The sequence below is a fragment of the Larus michahellis genome, chromosome 1 (genome assembly GCF_964199755.1).
Source record: "Larus michahellis chromosome 1, bLarMic1.1, whole genome shotgun sequence".
Classification (NCBI taxonomy): Eukaryota; Metazoa; Chordata; class Aves; order Charadriiformes; family Laridae; genus Larus; species Larus michahellis.
Window position 1 is genome coordinate 22,643,976 of NC_133896.1, and position 20,668 is coordinate 22,664,643.

At 43.8% G+C, this 20,668-nt stretch overlaps 1 protein-coding gene across 1 annotated transcript; it reads right to left on the reverse strand.

Annotated features, from left to right (window-relative positions):
* Nucleotides 1–2,090: 2,090 nt before the first annotated feature.
* Nucleotides 2,091–5,670, reverse strand: LOC141744950 (secreted frizzled-related protein 2-like). Its single transcript, XM_074591936.1, has 4 exons — nucleotides 5,253–5,670; nucleotides 4,581–4,750; nucleotides 3,743–3,835; nucleotides 2,091–2,681 (listed from the first exon to the last, which is right to left on the reverse strand). The coding sequence occupies exons 1-4, from the start codon at nucleotides 5,537–5,539 to the stop codon at nucleotides 2,371–2,373; spliced, it is 861 nt and encodes a 286-aa protein (XP_074448037.1). The 5' UTR covers nucleotides 5,540–5,670; the 3' UTR covers nucleotides 2,091–2,370.
* Between the last annotated feature and the right edge of the window lie 14,998 nt (nucleotides 5,671–20,668).

A 20,668-nucleotide genomic window follows, 5' to 3' on the forward strand; every position in this document is an offset into this window, starting at 1 on the left:
CGGCCGGCAGCGCCCAGGACCCCGCAGCGGGCCGCGGGCAGGCCCCGGCCTTCGGAGGCGGCGAAGGCGGGAAGCCGGCGTCCCTCAGCGGCACCTCCCCGCCTTCGGCACCTCCCCGCCTTCGGCCCCGCCGCTCCTCCTGCCGCCGCGGCAGCGGCCCTGGGAGGGCCGAGCGGAGTCCCCGCCCGGCGGGCGGCCCTGAGCGCGGCGGGCGGCCAGCTGGGGAGCGGGGCTTAAATTCCGAAATGTAATTGTCGCCGGCAGCCGTGCCGCTGTGCGTGTCACCGGCGGGTAACGGGGGCCTTCAAGAACGTACAAAGGAAAACTTGGACTTTGCCAGAGCGCTCTGAAGTAGGCCTGGCAGTTTGAATTCTGTTTTCATGCCGACGGTAGTTCAGCCACAGGTATTGTGAAGTTTTTAGCATGTAAAAAATCCAAGAGCCAAAAAAACTCCACAGCCCTGGACTGTATGGTATAGTAGAGGCACAGAATGGTTTGGGTTGGAAGAGACCTTCGAGATCATCTAGTTCCCACCCCCCTGCCATGGGCAGGGACACCTCCCACTAGACCAGGCTGCTCAAAGGCCCATCCAGCCTGGGCTTGAACACTTCCAGGGATGGGGCATCCACAGCTTCTCTGGGCAACCTGTTCCAGTGTCTCACCACCCTCAGAGTGAAAAATTTCTTCCTGATAACTTGATCTAAATCTCCCTTCTTTCAGTTAAAATCCGTTACCTCTCATCCCATCACTCCACTCCCTGATAAAGAATCCCTCCCCATCTTTCCTGTAGGCCCCCTTTGGGTACTGCAAGTGGCTATAAGGTCTCCCTGGAGCCTTCTCCTCTCCAGGCTGTATCCTTTAACATAAAGAGAAATGAAATAAAAACTTGATCTAAAGTGATTACTCCTTCATTTTTGCAGAGTAATGCAGGAACCAGCAGCCAGCCCGTCCTGTCATGTCAAGCCCCCAGTGCTTCTCCTGGGGGTCCTGAGCGGGTCAGTGGCTGCCAGGCTGCCCATTGTCTTGGGCAGCCTCTGACAGACCCCTCCTGGAGCCGTGGGTGTGTGTAGAGCCATAACAGGCTTCTTTAAATATTTACCAGTTTTTCCTGCAGGGACTAGCACAGACTTGTCAGGATCAAATGAACCGAGCTTTTGAACAACCTACTTTTTTCTAAGCAGTGACTTCATTATACAACATAAACCGAATATAGGTTGTTTCAGCTTTTTTTTCCCCTCAGTTTCTACTAGTTTTCCAGTTCATGGTAGAAAGTGGTGGAGCAGGTATCATCAGGAGCATGCATGCAAACCTGCACTTAGGGAGATCTGTCAGGAGTACAGATCATTACAGATGGGACTTTTAGAAAGCTACCGACCATAAATTTTCCCCGTACTTGTTTCAAGAAAATATGACCATAATAGAAATTGTATTACTGAAATAGCTTCTAATTTATGTATTATCAATTACCTGTTCTTGGGTCTATTATACATATGTATAAAACTAAAATTAAGTCAAGTTCTGTCCATCTTCATGTGATCTTTAATGTCAGTGTATTGCACTGACAATGAGGATGTTAATCATGTGTCCACTGTAATATTTTGCATTTCTTTAATATTATTGCTCCATTAGTTCCCTGCAGTCCCCTTAGACAATTGGTGAAGATTCTGCATTGGCTGTTTTAATGTGTCTGGAAATGAGAAGGGACCTTTCAGTAGGGGGGGGCGCAACTTAGATTCCAGTTGAACCATGTTCCCTTCAAGATGGCCACGCAAGAATAAAAGGTTTCAAAAAACTGCATTTAGCCTGTGCTCTCAGGGGCTACCACTGAGACGCTGTCAGCTCTGTCATTGATGCCCCAGTAACCAAATCTTGTAGCTGGGGCCAACCATATTGTGCTTACAGTTAACGCATTCCCATTTATTCCACTTTCATTCCAGCAAAAGTGACCAGCAGAGGGCTGCCTTCTTTTAAAATACTCTAATGGGAGAAAACGAGGTGGATTAATGAAACATTAAGTAAGGGAAAGTTTAGGTAACTGGAGAAAATGGCAGAGTCAGCAGTATAGCAAAATACATGAAAGGTAGTCAGCTGGATTAAAACTGTTTTATGCCAGTTTTTGCACATATTACAAAATATTTTTGCAAAAACTCAAAGAAACATTTATACATGCTCGGCCAAGTTCAGACTTGATGTGGATAGCTAGAACACTACAGAAAGGAGGCCTGATAACACTGGGGTTTAAGTTCAACCTATAATACAATTTAAAAGGAAATTAAGACTTTACATTCCACTTATAGTACATTCCTATTTACAAGATAGGTTTGGCATGAGAAGTCTAATAATCTTTTTTACAAATAATACGATAGCTATTTACAAGCATTTATGGTATCTCCACTTCTGAGTGGCCAAAGCCAGCTGAGAGTCCCTCCTCTGCCAACGATAAACCTGGTTTACTAAAATGACACCCTCTTCAATATTCCCCACAAGGAGATACACCATGGGGCGATGGGTCAGCGTCATCCTCTGCGTACAGTTTTCATTGATAAGCAACCACTGTTGTATCATACTCTGAGTTTCATAAGGCAGGAGTGAGCCCTGGGTAATGAATTCCACTTGGCATTCAATGTTATATTCTTGGTCACCAAATACTGCTCTCTTTTTGGACAGCTTTACTTTCACTGCTAAGGAAAAAAAAAGGAAACACGTAAGTCACTCTGTTTACTCAAATGCAGAAACAAACACTAACAATGAAAGCAGGATGAGTCCTTAAAAATACTGTCATAATTTATGCTGATAGAGTATGGCAAGGCCTTCTCCAGCAGCAGTATACACTCTAAAATATTTTTTTTTTAATAAAAGTTATGTAGTAGAGAATTTTTTAATGGAGTAGTAGAGATTTTTTTCACAAAGGTGAATAATGTATTTTTTACCATCACATTGTATGTTAGACATTGTGGATAATTGGGCTGCCCAGCTTGCCCGAGCAATTCTCCTGGAACTCACGTTGTCCATGTTATGAACCCCTCAGCAAAAATAGCTAGTAATGCTTGCTGATAACACCCTCTTAGATACTCCCTTTTCATTATAGGCATCTACCTGCCCCCCTTGACTCCACCAACACTTTTTGGCATGAAATTTCTCTATACTGCCTGAGCTAAAGCCAGCCAAAGCCGCTGAGAGTCTTTACACTGACTTCAAAGGGCTTTGCAGGAGGCTTCTAGGGCAAACTCAAAAGTATCGCCTATCCCTCCAGTAAGACAACATGAGGTAAGAACTTCTTTTACTGATAGGATTTTCTGAGTCTCCTTTTTAGTAAGCTATGTATCATGAATAACTCATGCCCACAAGTAACAAGAACACACCACTCACTGGTGAAACAACCGAAGCTTTAGTTTGGGTTTAGCCGTGAATGAAAGGCAAACCCTTTATTTTTGGCTTTTGCCAGAAATATTTTCCATAAAGCATGTTGTACTACAATGTATCCAACTAGACAAGAACAGAAGAGCTGTTTGGTTGTAAAATATATCATTAATAAATCTTTTGTGCAAAATAAATCCTCCTTATATTTTGATTAGAAAAAACATATTCTGATAAACAACCTAAAGTTGTCAACAGCCAGACTCTTAGGATTAAGACTTTGAAATCCCAGCAGAAACTGTCAATTATTTAATCCCAATTTTAAAGCATTTTAGAAGGAGAGCGGTTAGTCTCTCTAATAGCGGCCACATTAGCAAGGACTTACCAAAGTTATTGGTACAGAAAACTTCAAGAACTCTTTTGTGTGTAAAGAATTCCTCCACTGCTGGGCAGGCCTGGCAGGCAGGCTTTGGTAGGACTGGTAAGAAATGACAAAGTTTCATCGTTATCTTTTAGAATCTTCTGTATCAATTTTCTGCTCTTAAAACTGAGAGCCCACTGTTTAACCACAGGGATGACAGAGAAAAGACACAATTTGTCAGGGATAATGTAAAAGTACACACTTCTCTGAAAACGTGGATGAAAAGGAGTTTCATTTTCTGTGCCCATTCAGTCCTTGTTCAGCCTGACAAACTCAATTATCAGCATCAAATACAGCATCAAATACCTTTGTATGGTTTTTGCTGTGGCTAAGGTTGGGTGGGGAAGGTGTTAGGTGGATGGTTCTGTCAGTGACCCTGCGTTCAGCTGCGCTAGGATTGTGAATATATGAATTCAGGTGTGCCATTTATCCGTGGTAAGGTCCATTATTAAGTCTATAAGAAGACCTCCAAATAAATCAAATACACTGTGCTGTCATGGGTATGATACTGCCCATAGCTGTGTGCAGGGTGATAATGGCCTTCCTCTTCTATCTAAGCATAGACTATCTACACTTTATGTTATTGAAGCGATGCTGATTTACATCATCTGAGGTCTGCTGCAGCTTACACTGCACATACCAGCACTTTCCCTGCCATCTGGACAGACAGGGAGAAGCAGTATGGATAGACACAACTCCATTTAAAAAATCACAAACTGCCTGGGAATGGTGTCCCTCCTGTCTCCTTGATTCCCAGCAACACAGACCACGGCCACCCTCCCCTCTGCCATCTTCCAGCTACCTTTGTGCAAGTGTTTATACTCCTTGGTAAGAGATGCCAGGCACATGTCCTCGTCCGCCGGGAATCGATCACAGTCCAGACTGTGCGGCCAGGGGTGTCCATGGCAGGCGAGCACGGGGGCACAGCTGTCACGCACGGCAACACACATGCTTCTACAAGGATGGATAAACCTGCCGCCGCAGGAAATACCAGCCTGAATTGGTTAAACTCACTCAGCGATAACAGAAACTATTGGAACAGTGATTTCTGTGCAAAGTATTTAACATCCTTCAATAATATTATAATTCCAGAAGCAGCAGCTGTGAAAACTGTACAGGTGATCTGTATACGGACTGGACTGTGCTTACAGGATTAAGTCACAGTTTTTAAAATGCTTTTATTACAACCCGAGAAGAGCTTCAGCATCAGACTGATTCTATTCGCAATAAGTGCTTCGACTCTAAATTAACGAGAATGAAATTTCAACGTGATATCCTTTGACAACAGCATTCATTTTCCCAAGGCAAACAAAAGTTGAACATGTTTTCAGTACTTTCCTTTTTAACTAAAAAGTTAACAGAATTGTTTCAGAAAAAGTGGAGATGGCCTTTAGATTACGGTAAACATGCATTTCATTTGATCCCTGTTCTGGCAAATAAAGGCTGGAGTTTTGTACCGTGCTGTGGTACTTACGTATCTAAACAGACGGGCGCAAACAGGGAGCACAGGAATGTCCTCAGGTGAGGGTGACAGTCCGTGTGCGCAAGGTGCTGCCAGGTGGTGGATTTCAGGATAACTTCTCCCATGCTTGTGTGTCCCATCAGGTTGGGAAGCCTCATTTCGGAGTACCCAATCTTGTGGCACATGTCCAGCTCCTTGGGTATCACCACACATTTCGTGGATAATCCAATGTCAAAGCCTGCTGCCACACTTAGGAAACCACTCAGAGCAAAACCAAGTATTTTTGCAGTCAAGAACATCTTCCAGTGACTCCTGGGCTGCTGAGCAGGGAACTGTCAAACCCCCCAGGCGCAGGGGCACGCTGAAAACCTTGTGGCTTATATACCCCAAGAGCTTAATAAACCATTGGTTATCAACTGCTTATCAAATCACTCGAGACAAGACCAGGCCTTATTGCCTATTTAAGGGATTGTTGTGATAACCAGGGAGGTGGAGGCAAAGTATAGAAGTATGTTCCCAAAAGACACCGATTTGGTATAGCCTTTCACGCGTCCCACGGTGTCAGTTGCTGCAGCGTGCTATGTGGCATATTAAATTTTGACACCTAAGACGGTTTGCTATGTGCTTTCTAAAACAAATTAAGAGATCCCTCAGAAAAACGGTTGGGCAGACAAGCTGTCTCCTGGGGCTGCTGTGTCTCCTTTGTTTTCAGACACTGCTGACAGGGCAGAAAAAACAGCCCAGATTGACTTATCAACTGAAAATGTTTTGCTTGTGCTAATTGCTCGTGTCTCTTCCACTGTTTTACAATGCAGAAGAGCTACTTTCTTTATTTGGTCAAGCGCTATAAAAGAGACAGCCTCCCGCTATTAGCCAAGTATTTTGTCTGGAAATTTGGATCCCTGTCCTGTGACGTGCTAAAGGTATTAATTTTAATAGACACCCGAAAATACAGAATTGTTTTACTGATTGGATTATGTGCCTATCAGATGGTTACAGAATTCGCATCTTTCATTTATTCAAGTTCAGTGGTGGATTTAATATTGTAGGACTATTGTGGCTATCGGTATTTATTCAGACTGAAAAGGCAGTTATACATATAGAGAAAATTTGTATTACTTCAAATCAACACTTAAAATTACTCCAATAATGCAACATTTCACCTCTTTATCAATAAATGATAATTACATGAAGCCGTATGACAGCAAATGATAACCAGATGTGTACTACTTCTGTTGGCAGCACAAAAAATAGTATTAAATTTCTTAAGCTAAAAGTTAACAGAGTTACTGACTGAGTACTTCATTACTGTTCTCAGCATAGTACTGATAAACACCTCTTCGCTATAGAGAAGTTGGGGAATCAGTTAAGGTGACAGAGGGTCTGAGTAATGTGTAGCTTACCTGTTATGAATAGAAAAGTCGGATTATTAATTACAGGAGCTGAAAATTGAAAGAAAACATTTTGTAGAAATTTTTAATTCCATTAAACCATTTTTGCAATTAGTTATGGGCGTTAATTTTTATTTCCATTTCTTATTACATGATTTATTAGCAGAAATGTTTAGATACTAATAATACATAGGTGAATCTACTGTAAAATATCTGGCTTGATTATTAGGTTAAAATGAATATGTTCTTAATAGTGTATCAGCTAGTATTACTGAAGATTGAAATACGTTTTTCAGAAACAGCAGCTTTTTTGTGCTTATACCTAGACGTAGCACAATCAGACAATGTGCTATGTATCATTTACATGTTTATACCTAAATGCTAGATTATTAATCCTAGCATCTTTGAAATCAATGACAAACCACCACTGATTACTCCTTAGCTGTCTTCTTTACTCTAAGCTACTGGAAAAATTACAGTATGTTTAAATAAGTCAGAAAAAAATGACAGAATGCGAGGTTCCAGGTACCAAAGACATATTTAAAAGAATTGTCAGTTTTTCTTTTCATGTTTTGTTGACAGCTCTGTGGGGTTTTTTTTCAAATAAATTTGTTTTCTCTGTATCTGGTATCACACTTCAAAGTGGAGGAACTGAATTCCTACCCTGATTTAGGCCTGATGGTAGCATCCCTTTGCCAGGTGCCCCATGTATTCCGTAAGAAGGTGAAGAGCCTTACTAAAACTCGGTAAAAGTCCTGTTCTTGCTAAATCTCTGGAGATATCCCTGGGGGCTGCACTTCCCCATGGCTGGAAAGGGAGAGGGCAGACCCGCACACGAAGCCATGTTTACAATTCAGGTTGCGCTCAGCAACCGGGGTGAAACTGGGCTCCATTATATGAGTGTCCCCCTGACCCAGCAGGTAACTGCATCCATCCATGATGCTGATGTCTTTACCAAGTCACCCTATAATTTCATGGAATTAATCAAATTCCTCTCTGGCCCCAGTAGTATTCTTTCATAGCACTTTTCTCGTCTGGTTGTTATCTGAAAGTAGGTGCCAAGATCTTTGGTGAAGGAAGCCCTTCCATTTCATGTGGGGCATGGTATTACACACACATTTCTGAGTGATATAAAATATATATTAAGAAAGAGTATTTGGTCTCTGAATTATTTAGATGTTTTTCTCTGTGACTCTCTTGCAACCCACAAGAAAACTGGATTGATCCTAACTCCTGAGTCAACTCTGTTACTCCAGATAATGAGGGGTCACCAAGTCACTTGCTGTGCCAGTGCTGTTCTGCAGGAACAATGTCCTGGTGGTGCTGTCAAAGGGGCTTGCTCTGCCCCTTCCCTCCACCAAGTCCTGGCAAAGCAACCCCTGTGCTGGGCCGAGCTCTGGCTGTGCCCGAGACTGGGCATGCTGCACGGGCGTACAGCAGGTCTGGTTTTGGGAGCTCCCTCTGGGCCACCACCAATGGACAGAACAGACATAATGAACAGAACAGGAATAAGGAGAGCGTGTGAGATGAGGGTGCTCTAATGAGAGCTAATACCGCTCCTGACAAACTTAGTCTCCATAGGAACTACCTTGAAATAAATAATTGTGTATCTCCAAGTCACTGTTTCCTACTGGGGCTTCGCAGGGGGTAAGTGACTTATGAGCCACCGCAGGGCTGTGCCTTAAGGTTTCTTTTAGCCTCAGATATGTCCCAAAGGAGGCCAGCTATCTTTGGATGCTTTGCTTTTGGCGAGCTGACTTTCAGTGGGTCATCATTCTGTAATGCTGAAGAAAATTTTCTCTGTATGAGGATGGTGGCATCTTTGGAGGCTGAGGGCCCGACCATGCCGGAAGGTTGGTTGGGAAGGAGCAGCACTCCACTGCTCGGCCACGCCTGGTACGACCCTTCAGGGGGGAGCCGGGGGTATTCAAGGGCATGGGGGACACGCCATGGCTTTGCCATCAGAAGAATGGGAAGTCATCCGCTTTGCTTCTGTTCTTGTTTTCTTGTTTGAGTGAAGTAGTCATTCACCCTGGGATTAGCAAGTCTTTACCGGTTTGTCAGGAATGAGGAACCAGGACCATCAGGAATGAGGAATCAGGACCATCACCAGTTCCAAGAACAAAATGTGCCCAAATGGCTTTGCTTGTCACCTGTGACTGCGTTGGGTTTAAGGCTGGATCTGAAGCCAGAGCGTTATCTGTAATTCGGTCATTTCTGCTAGCCGCCTTCTGTCAAGAAAGAGCTTCATTTAGGGGATCTTCTGATTCCTCTCCTCTCTGACAGTCACTGGGTTACAGACGTTAGCTGGGTCAAATTCCTTACCCTGTGCCATTCCTTACCCTGTGCCATTCCTTACCCTGTCACCATTTACTAAGGAATTTGCCAGTTTGACACTTCTTTTCGCTACGCTCACAAGATGCTTTTAAGCAAGGGAATGACTTTGGCTGTGCTTCTGTTTAGCCTAATTATTTTGATGTTCTTTGTGAGCAGATGCTACCCTGAAACATGGTTTGACAGCAAGTCATTATCATTTATCATTTTTAGCAGGAGTCTTGCAGAACAGTTATTAAAAATGAACACGTGAGGTAGATTGCCATTGCTTGGAGAGTGCTTCGGGTCAATCGGAGGTTGGCTCCTCGGCAGAAGCCTGAGCTGCAGCACCTGCGTTGCTGTGCCATAGATTCTCCTTTCTTCGCAGATGCTCAGCTGCTCGTTGACACGGCGTGGAAAAAACCGCCAGGCAAATATACGCACAGCTTGCTTGTGGGAACACAGTAAACTGTGATTCACTGTTGCCACACCAGCTAAACGTTCAAATTACACAAAAGCTGACAGGGGCGCAGTATTTCTAATAGTGTGTAGAGGTTGCTTGAATAAAGACTGTATAAAATAAAAAAAAATAAAATTATTTGTTTAGCAAACTGTCACGAGAATTGCAAGTGTCTGCGTACATTTCAAACAGGCAGCGTAAAACGCAAGACCTGAGGGTTTAGAGAAACTTCTGCCTCAGAGTCTGGAGCGCAGCTAATGCTCTTTGAGACTTCTGAAGAAAGCTGTGTGGTTGTTCCCTTCACCACGGGCTGCATTTATTGTTCCTGGATATGAGAAACGGTCACCTGCTGATGGACCCTGATAACAGGACCAGCGGCAGGAGGCTGGGTCCCTGCCCACCTCTGGGTCGTCTCCTTTGACTGTTACCAGGGAGACAGACAGAGATTAACCAGGAGCCACCCATCAGACCCCAGGAAGAAATGGGACTGAATTTTTTTCTTCAAAGACAAGTAGGGGTTTGAGAGCAAACTAGCAGATGTAGGGATTTTGGGTTTTCATCTAAACATTTGTTGCAATATTCGGCTGGAGTCATCTTTATCTGACACCTAATTGCGGAGATGTGAGGCTCTCAGACAAGGATCAAAGCCGTGACTGTGCACCCCGACTCGCAAAAGCCGGCTGGGGAGGGGTGGCCGTCGCTCTGGTGGCAGCTTTGCTGGACCAACATCCTTGCTCTGTGGGGCAGGATTTATTTCATAACATTTCCTTTGCTTTATTAAAAAACCAATTAGGCACGAATGGCATCTGTAAAACAGTGGAAGAAGAGTCATAGATGGTTTTGAAAAGCCTTGTTAATTTACTCATCGCAATGGCTTTAGCATTGCTTTAATTTTATAGAACAGAAATCCTGCATTTCCTTATAATTCTATAATGCAAATAGTTAAAGGCTTACTGCCCTGGCATGCTGAGCTCTGTCCTTATTACTCTTAATTGATTAGCTGAGAGGAAATTTTGCTTTAATAGTGAAAGAGAAAGTTGATGATTTGGGTGACCCACACTTAGTTTCTGACTCTGCCGCAAGCTTCCTGCTGAAGCTTTAACCCCACCGCACTGTACTGCTCCACACACGGACTGTCCTGCTTACCATGGCGGGGGCGGGGGGAGGATGCTGGGAGTTAAACGCATTCCAATATGCAGCATTCAGATGCTACAAGAGGCACGTAAATGCCCCCGCGGATTCCAACAGTATCACCTACAGGCACAAAGGGTGCTGAATACTATACAAAACCGGGGTAAGTAGCATTTCCTAACTAGGCCAAGTAAGTCAGGGATGGAAAAAGGGCACAGGAAGATTAGACGAGTTGCTAATTAGCTAGCAGCTAATGCAGGCGTACAACCCTGAGCTTTGCCATCGCAATATGCATTGACACACTCAGCTTTTGGGTCTCCTGCCCAGCAATATTTTGGTCACTGCAGAGCAGGACAAGTCGCGTAAAGTGATTTCAGGGGAAGAACTGAATTCCTGTGCTGGCTTATGAGCGGTGTGCTCACAGAACTGCATCCAGGCCCCATCCCATGCGCATGGCAAGACCTTACGGTGAACACCCTATTGCTTAAATCCTGTGTGAAGCCGTTTGCTCTCAAGGTGGCTGAAAGGAGGGGCCGAGCTCCCGCACGATTATCATTAAGAAAGTGGGATTTTGCTCTTCAATCATAAGCAGTGAGGCAGACTCAACAGTGGTGTTTTGCTCCAGGGGTAAGCAAATTCCAAATAATGGCTTTCAGGTGGGAGAAGAATACAGTCTGTCTGAATTTAGGGGCTTACACTATTGATCATGTACCAGAGGAGCACCTTCCACAGAGAGCCAGGAGTAATAGCCACTCTTCTCTGGTTCCCCCCAGGTAAAAAATTAAACTTCTTAGGGTTTTTTTTTTCTTTGGTTTGTATTGGTTTGCTGGTTTGGCTAATACTGCCTATTTTTCTTTTCAGTTTTCAGTCAGTTTTACTGGGTTTCAATTTAGTTTTGCTCTGATTTAATTTTGTGGAAGAAGGACCATTTGACAAATAGAGTTTCATGTATTTCGGGCACAACCCTGGGTCTGCAGAAAAGCTCCTGTTTCTTTTAGATTTAAGCAGTTTTTGCAGTCTTTTGGCCACTGGGCTGATGCTGTTTTTCTCTCTATCAAATTTCTGTCATAGCCGAGTCCCCTCTCATGCATTGTATGTCACAACCAGCTCCAAATGCAAGAAAAAGGGAGGTTAAATGGAGAGCGCAGCGAATCGTTTCCCAACCTCTGTGAACAAAAGGGAGCACAAGAAGACTCAAGACTGTTTCATAAGGAGGCAGAGGAGCGGCTGTTTGGGCTCCAAGTAAACAGCAAGTACATACCAACTATTTGTACTCCATTGAGAAAGTAAACAGGGTCATCTTGTCTATTCCCTGCCCCCCCGCCCCAGTTCTTTCTTTGTCTGTGGCCTGTAGCCAGCTACTGATCACCAAGATAAGACGGAAACACATTAAGTCTTGAAAATTATGTCTGGCTTCTGGCTGTCACTGGAGATAGCTCTATCAGTTAAGCAAGTAAAACCGTGGGTGAGTGCTCCGCTGACTCCAGCACACCTGGAGCCCGTCCCTTTTAAGTCGCTTGATGGCATTTTGCATCTAACTTCTCTGTATCCCAGCCGCCCGGAGGAAAAGCTCTCGGCATCTGACATTGCAGCAGTACATGGCAGGCCAAGCTCCCTCCGCGTCAACGCCGAAGGAATCAGCAGACCTGAGGCATCTCTTTAAAAGTCAAACTTCAGCCTAAATGCTTTGCTGAATAAGCAAAATTAAATAACGTCTGTAAGGCTTCAGAAATAAATAAATGTGCTTCAAGTATCTGAATTAGACATTATGGCCAAATCTTCTCTAAGCAAAATTCCCTCTGGCATTAGCATGATTTTTTTTCTTGAAGAATGATAGTAAAATGTAATCTCTTTCTAGACATTCAAAGTATATTTAATAATCAAAACAAGTGTTCCTGTCGCAAATGGTTTTGGTGAACTGAGATTAAAACAAAGATTTGTTGAGAAATAGTCAGTTACACCCTGGACATGAATTTCAGATTCTGGTTGTTGGAATCCTGGCAGGTTTTTTTGGTTATAAATTTCTCTTCAAGCCATGACTCATATTGGTTTTAAGGGTGTAGATATACATTTTAAAATTTAAAAAACCCCATATTTTCTGGATAAATCCTAGCCTTTATTTTTAAGTTTCCATGTCAGAGTATTTTTTGAAAGAGATTTTTTTCCTAAAAGCATTTGCAAACGTTTTCATTCAAGTACACATGTGCATACTAAGCTTTGGGTGGCTTAATTAAAACAAGTAGCTGTGTCCTGAACTCAAGTGTGTGTGTAGATAGAGTCAATATTCAAAAACTGTTTTGTGACTCACAGAAAGGACAAGTATTTTTAATTGTGGCAATTACAAATTACTTAAAAGAGTAAGTGCTTCACAGATGAGTGTGCATGATATACAATTGCTACCTGACTGCTATGCAAATAGTTCTTGTCTCTTCTGTTACTTCAGCTGTGTGGCTGAAGAAGAGATACTTGCTGAAGGTCTGAATATTCTCTACTTACTTATTTTCACTCTCCCCATTTTGGATATTCCCTTACCCGCACCTTCTGGCAAAGGATGACCACAAAAGCCAGTCTTTTGGAGCCCTTAATGCACCTTCTTACTCCACCAAAAGGCACATTTGCTATTACAGCTGTCACTTATCTACTTTTCTTCAGTATTTCTCATGTAATTCTCAAGGAACTCAAAACGTTTTTCAGGTTTCAGTGAACGAAGCCACCAGCCTTTTGTGTAGCCCATTTTGATTACAAATGCGTAGCGAAATCACACCTCCTCGTGAGGAGTGAAGGCGGCGAGAGGGAGCCGGAGCATGGCTCTGTGGCAGGCGAGTGGCAGGACCACGCCAGGCGTTAACGGGATGATCACGGGCAGCTCCGGACATCACATGTCATAATGGCTTAACAGACACTACTTCTTCTGAGACAAACCTCTATGATTTTCTCTCTGTTGTCATGCAGGGATGGTATCCCTGTAAATAGCTTGTAAGTCTTCTTGTCCATCTGAGAAGACATCTAGTACAACAGTTACGTAAAAGTAAATAGATTTTGCATCTTGTACACTTGCTAAATCTTTTTACATACACCCTAATGGGGTTACATAGTGCTTTCTCATAACACCCCGATACCAGGCCCTAAAAATATGCAAAACCTCAGCAATTGCCCCTATAGAGAGCATTCATATTGCCGCAGCAATTCCTACAGCGGGCCTAAGAGTCAGGTCAACCGCTCCATCCCTGCTCCATTTTGCGGGACAGCCCCATTGGTATTCACGACAGACTTTAAATCCTCTGCAAAGTGGGAGAATTCAGTTAAAAAACCCAACCAAACAAATCAGTCTCCAAACAGAAAGCATAGATGGAATATGCTTTAAAAAAGATGGGGAAGAAAATAAGTTTTCCCTTTCTTTGGCCCTTCAGAGGGCAGATAGCAGGTTACTTCCCTTTCACCCTGGCTTATGTCGCACCAGAACCGTGTCTCTATTGAGATCAAAGACATTTGGTTTCTATTACCCTATCTGGAACAGAAGTTCACTGATAAAGAAGTCTCCACCCTGATGATTAAACCCTCTTTGGATTTAAATACCTGGGCAGAGCCCTTCAGCCGGCAGGATTCGAGGGTCCGTGACTCCAGCGCCCATTTGCTAATCTGGATGCAGACCGTGTTTGGCTTTCACAGCCCTTTACCCTCATCCCAGGACAATCTTTTTCTTCCAGTGGCGCTACCGGGAAATGCAATGGAGATGAATCTGTCCTAAATAGCTACACAACAGCAAAAGCTGAGCAAATAAGTAAGGAAAAATTATAGACCAAGCGCTTAGAAATGGCTCAAAATCAAACAGTATATAAACGATCTTTAAAACTGTGGCTTACATATAATTAGTTTATGAAGCTAAGGGAGGGAGAAACAGAAAAATAATTAAAATTAAGGTTAATTAGGAGAGGCTGATTATTTTTTTTTTTTTCATCTTAGGAACCATTTTCATTCTCTAAATAGCATTAAGGGTTTCATGCTGGTTGCAGTGACCAAAGATTAATAACTGTATCCACAGGAGGCTCCTTTCATTATGGAAACCACAGAGGAGCGAATAGTTTAGAGGGGAAGGTATTTTGAAATTAGACTCAGGAACATCCAGAGACAAAAGGTTTGTGATTGCAGCTCTAGTTTCAGACCTTAAAAGGAGCGTGTTTGCCTGACAGCTTCTTCAGCTTTTTTCCCCTGATTACGCCTGTCTGATAAAAGCTATCACCACTCCCCATAAGCCTTGCCTTTTTATACCTACATCTCTACTACCACATTACTGCTGTTAAATGTACTAGGCCAGGAGGGCTTTTTTTGTTTGGTGAGGGAGAAAAGTATTTTTAGAAAATACATCCAGAGATTGTAACCTGAGCACTCGGTTGTGTGGGTAAATGCTCTGTATTTCTTTTCTTTTCTTTCCTTTTTTTCTTTTTTAACAATTGAGTGAGATTTTGCAGTCCTTACTTATGCTGGGTAGTATTTTTCTTCTTGATATGCTATGAAAATGGAACAGAAGTACTGAAGTTATTAACAGGTTGATTCTGTGCCCAAGGAAGCCACTGACAGCTTCCATAACCCGTGATTATATCCTGAACACTGAGATTCTGCCAATTTTTCTTATGCTGAGAGTTACAATACACCCTAGTGATGTCAGTGCCGTTCTCATGGCATACCTTGGTGTGAGCAAGAACCGACGAAGGCGTTCAACACAAACAGGCCACCCATTCCACTCTTTTGGGTGAATTACCTTTCAGGAGGTTATATAAAAATGCTTGGTTTGGGAACAGGATATTAAAAAAGGATTCAGTATGGAAGGTACTTTGCCCTGCCATTTGGTTGACTGAGTAAAACTTCCTCCCCCTAATATCTTGGCTCCGGCAAAGGATGCTGCAGGCGCATATGCCAAGCTTTAAAGGGAAAAAACAACCTATCTCCCTGGGCTTGCTGGGGTCCTTACACAGCCATTCCCTCCATGCACGCCCCTGGGAGAAGCCAGCTTGGGCCTGTGCCCACACACGTGAGAACATTCCCTTGGCCATTTCTCTTTTGGAGGATTAGTGGCATTTGATTTACCTGGTAAGAACACTCCTTGGGTAGATAAAGCTAACACAGAAAAATGAGGGGAACTGCTGCTTCAAACTCTGCCTACTTCCAAGTTTTCATTTTTCTCCTTTCCAAGAGCAATGGACCATTTCTGGTTCAGGCTCTTCATAACCAGCCTTACTGACGTGCCCATGGTTTTTTTAAGGCCTAGTACTCCTGGACAAGAAGAAAGAGATTTTGTCTTCTTTAAACCTAATAATTGATCACAAAGGATGGACAGAGCAGCTGATGATGTCACATCACTATATTAGAGAAGAATTTTTTAACCCTAAGGAGCCCTCAGGCAACCTCTGGTACGAATTTGGCACATTAAGGCAAGTCAGTCTTTGGGGCACAGCGATGCTCTCAGCTTGTTCAACTCAGCTCTTCAGCCTTTCCTGAGCATTTTCTCATGGGTGGTCATGCTTACCCCACTGCTAAGGTTTGAGGTTACAGCGCAAAGAGAATCTTCCCCTTACACAAATAATTTATATCTCAGAGTACATTAACAGTGCCAAACAGTAGCTATGGAAGGCAATTCAAAAGCTGGAAGACATGCAGCAAGTTCCTAACATTTATAATCATATCAAATCCAGGTGGTCAAAACCACTAATTCAGCTATAAAGCATGAACGGCTATAAAATCCATTGAGAAACCCAAGGAAAAGTAGTTAATGTTCTGGTTTAGGGATGTAAAATGGCAATACTGAGTAGCTATAGTAATTATAGTTATAGTGAGCTGTTTGTGAAGAGAACCCTGCTCATTTTAGAGTCTCTAGATAGTCGCTTGTTTACATATGGTCATAGTTTCACACCTGTTCTGATAATTCAGCAACCTTAATGTAAAGCATTAACAGAGTGTGTAGAAGCCGTAAGGGGAGTCGTGTTTAAAGCCAGTAAGGTGACATGGGACTGAGAGTTTATTTGTGTCCCTGGTGACTTAGCCTTCCCACTCTGCCAGCAGGTGGGACATGATCTCAGCATTCACAATATTCTCACTTCTCTGGTTTTACCTCTCTGACTGGTCCGATTGTTTATTTAAGATATTAGTAATGCCTTCGAAAAATCCTCCTGTATTGTCTTTTCTTTGTTGAAAGGAAATCTGTGCTCTCTTGCAGTTATTTTCCTTCCTGTCGCATCATTACCTTTTGCACAAATGCATCATGTATGAAAAACTTAATTAGGGCAAATGACCTTGTCATGGTATTTACTTGTTCAAAATCTTGTTAACAACAAATGAGAGACTCACAGGGACTTACAGTAGATTTGCCAAATGGCAGGGGAAACGCATATTATTTCCATTTTATTCTGGAACACTGCCAATAAATCTTTTCAACTTGACCCTAGTTTAGTATCTAGGTCAGGGCAGAAGGCAGGGGGCAGCCGGGGACAGCCCCAGCCCGGGGTGTGGGGCACCTTCCTGGGAATGGGGACAGGCCAGGCTGGGACATCAGCCCGTGGGTGGGACCCATGGCCGGGGGGCAGCAGGAGCTGCATCTCAGGACGGGCCAAGGCGAGATCCTCAGCTGGAAGCAGCTCCCCCAGCCAGAGTTTGGCCCCACGGTGTCTGGGAGCCTCTGCCCAGGGTCACCGCGGGGAAGGGGCCACCCACGGCCACACCGGCTCTGAGCTGGCCCCCAGCCCCAGCAGCCAAACCTCCATGAGCCCCCGGGGATGCTCTCACAACCCTTACAGCAGGGCTCACCATCACTCGCTCCTAAACAACTACTTCACAAAGGCTGCATTTTTATTATGTTATGGCTAGAGGACAACGGCACAAAGAGATTGGAGTCATATCCATCCACCCACCCCTTTGGGGTGAGCACAATTTTCCAGGCACTGTTGGCTCTGTGGCCATGCCTGTGCTAGTAAATTAACCCTGCCTGGCGCAGTTTGCTGGATCTAAGTCCAGCTGGCAAGAAACTGCCCAACTCCGCACTATGAAAGCCTCTAACCCTCCAAAGCTGGCCAATGGCATCCCATTGCCTGTTAGGAGCACAACCAGGCCACCGCCAGCTCCTCAGCTGCGCCGGGGGAGTCCAGGAAGATCACAGCTGCCCTAGGCCAAAGTTTGTTAAGTTTGTGAGTTTGTTAATGCAGCAACTACGTGTCCATCACACAGCTCCCGCGAGCTTCCAAGTGCAAGCACAGAGCTTTCCCTGCTGCAGTAGGCACCGAGGTCTCCAGCCAAGCAGCCAAAACAGGAGGGACAGCCAAAGGCAGCTTTGGCGGATGGGGGGAGAGGGATCTATAGCTTCTACAGGTGATCATTTGGGATACCACAACCATCAGACCGTGCTTTCATGTCCTGCGCTCCACCTTGTCTTAGTGATCACATAGTTGCTGCCTTCTGCAAGAGCTGGGGTGCAGGATGTAAAAACATCCTAACACAGTCTTAGAGCAGACTTAGTCATTGCCCTCAATGAAGGTGATACCACATGAAGAAAAATAAGATAAACCTGTGTGATAAAACACATAGCCAAGGAACTCACGATCCCTTAGGTAACCTGTGTTGACAGTAGCAATGATACGGACAGATTGAGACTGTTGGGACCATGATGAACCCCTGAGATTAATTTCCCTGTAGGTCCGTTTTCGCCTGGGAATCCAGAATTAAGAACCCTAGCTAACACACTCCCTGCAGACGCCTTACATTTAATGTAATCATTTAAATGGAATCAAACATTTGCCTGATCTGATCATCTTGTTCCAGCAAGACGGAACAACATACATGTTTCTAGACGAACCTACGTTTCTGAAGGACGCTTTCCGGGAGTTCCCTGCAGTGTTGTGCTTCCCTCATCAATATGCAAACCTGTTCTTAAAAAAAAAGGTGTCCTGCTTCAGGACTAGGAGACATTTTGTGTGCACCTGTCATGCTTCCTCTTTATTCAAAGTTTATACTATGTATATTTTCTGCGTTAAATAAAAAGCCACCTTGAGATCCTTTTAAGAGTTCAAATTCTAACCAAAATGACTTGGTTACTCCAGCCATGGTTCAAGATTCTTCCCGAGTAGCAATTTTAATTCCTTATAGCTGACCTTTATTTTATAACGTATCCTAGATCTTGAGAGGGGTTTGCTTTAAAGAAAGCTTTAGTTAATCTTTTTTATGATTACACTTCTCAGCCATATTTTCTCTCCTTACAGTAGCACACTACCATTTTTATGAAAAAGGAAATTCAAAGTTGACTCAAGCCCAAAATGCACGGGGTTTCTAGGAACATCAACATGGTTGGACACATGCCAAAGTGGTACTACCTGGTGGCAGGAACAGGGTATGGACAAACAGGGCTTTTAAAATGCCTGAAAAAAAAGCTGCCTTGGCCCAGGCCCCAGCGGACTAAATGCCCGTGGTTTCCCAAGCAGTGTAATTTTACAGTTATAACCTGTGATAATGTTACTGCTATAATAATAATAATGAATTTCCCATTGATATCAGACTGAATAGGATCAGGTGGCAGTCTTTGGTTGTGTTGGCATCACGAGTGTCACTCGGATGAGAGCCTTGTTGCTGCAGGCATCGTGCAAACGCAGCAGGAGACTTCTGCTCCTTACAAGCACGTGGCCCCCGGACAGCAGAACTGAGAGCATTCTCAAGCGGGACCTGAGCAATTTCTTTCATTACATTTCATTTGGTTGCTTCACTGGTTGCCTCATTTTGCCTCTTTCACCTCTCAAAGATAACAGCACATTCAACATACTTCAGTGAAAGGCTTGTAAGAGTTGCATGCCTGGATGCAACTCAGCTGGGAGACCTTGGAGTGAACTAGAAAATTCCAGCATGGAAATGTAACGAGGTTAAGCGTAAAGGAGCTCTGTTTGCAGAGCAGGATAGCAGCAGACAAAAATAATGAATCCTTAAATTATTTTCCTTGCCCCCGCTTGCCTCCTTGCAGAGGGATGCTGTTCCTGGTAGCTAAAAAGCACGCATCATTCCCATGCCCGAGAGCTGCATGTGGTTGCTAGGTGGCAATCCAGTTTTTAGATCATTATGTTACCACCCCAGAGAGCCGCAAATAATCTGCGCGCAAGAGCTGCTCATTAACTGCTAGTCCATGAAGTTTCAAAGGGTGTCTGCACGATGGAAGCCCGCCTCCCTTGATCTTTCTCCAACTCATGCTTCTGAATTCTTAAAAATACTTGGGAGGAGATTTTAAGTGCTGTAGTCCATGAAACTGCTTCTCGTATTATTTGACTTGCACAACCAGTTGCCCTACAGTGTTCAGAAGCTGGAGAATTAATCAGCGGAGACAGTAGGTGTTATGAGCCCCGATTCTCTCCCTGGTACCTGCAGGGACCATCTCAAGTCCTACAGGAGTATTTCATACCAAGATCCAGTGAATGACAGCATCTAACAGATGCTCCATTCTCTGACAACCTTAGCTGAAGCAGACCAGAAGCAGCTGATACTTGTATTTGAACAGCAGATCAGAAAGTAGGAAGCTCAAAGAATCCCACCCAGCTCATACGCCTGGTAGTTCTGAATCAAGAACAAAGTGGATCTTCCGAACACATTTTGCAGGCCGCGTATTAGCACTCACCTCAGTGTTATTCTGTAAAAAACCCCAGAAAATAAGTGAAATTGTGAGCCACATTTGGCCCACACCACCACATTATCAAAATTCAACATGAAAGATGAGTCTTCAATGCAATGAAGACTTATACATAAGGGGACAATCTCGCTCTAACATGGGTTTTCAGGGCAAAGGTTCCATACATCCTACTAGAACTCTGTTAACTCAAATTTCCCTGTCTGACTTGAAGCTAAAATCAGGCTGAAGAATACAACTGGGTTTAAAGGACTGAAATCCTGTCCTTCAGAACAAAGCAGAGATGTCTGGTAAAATCCAAGCTGCTGTAAGAAATAATTAGGTGGCAGCAGAACAATCAGATCATCTCCGTGGCTGACTTACAGATTGGAAAATGGGAGAAAGGTTAGGATCTGTCGTCTGACTGACTTCCAAAATAAACTACATCAGCAGGTCATATTACATGAAATGTACCTACAATATTAGGTTTCATACAGTTCCCTTATAC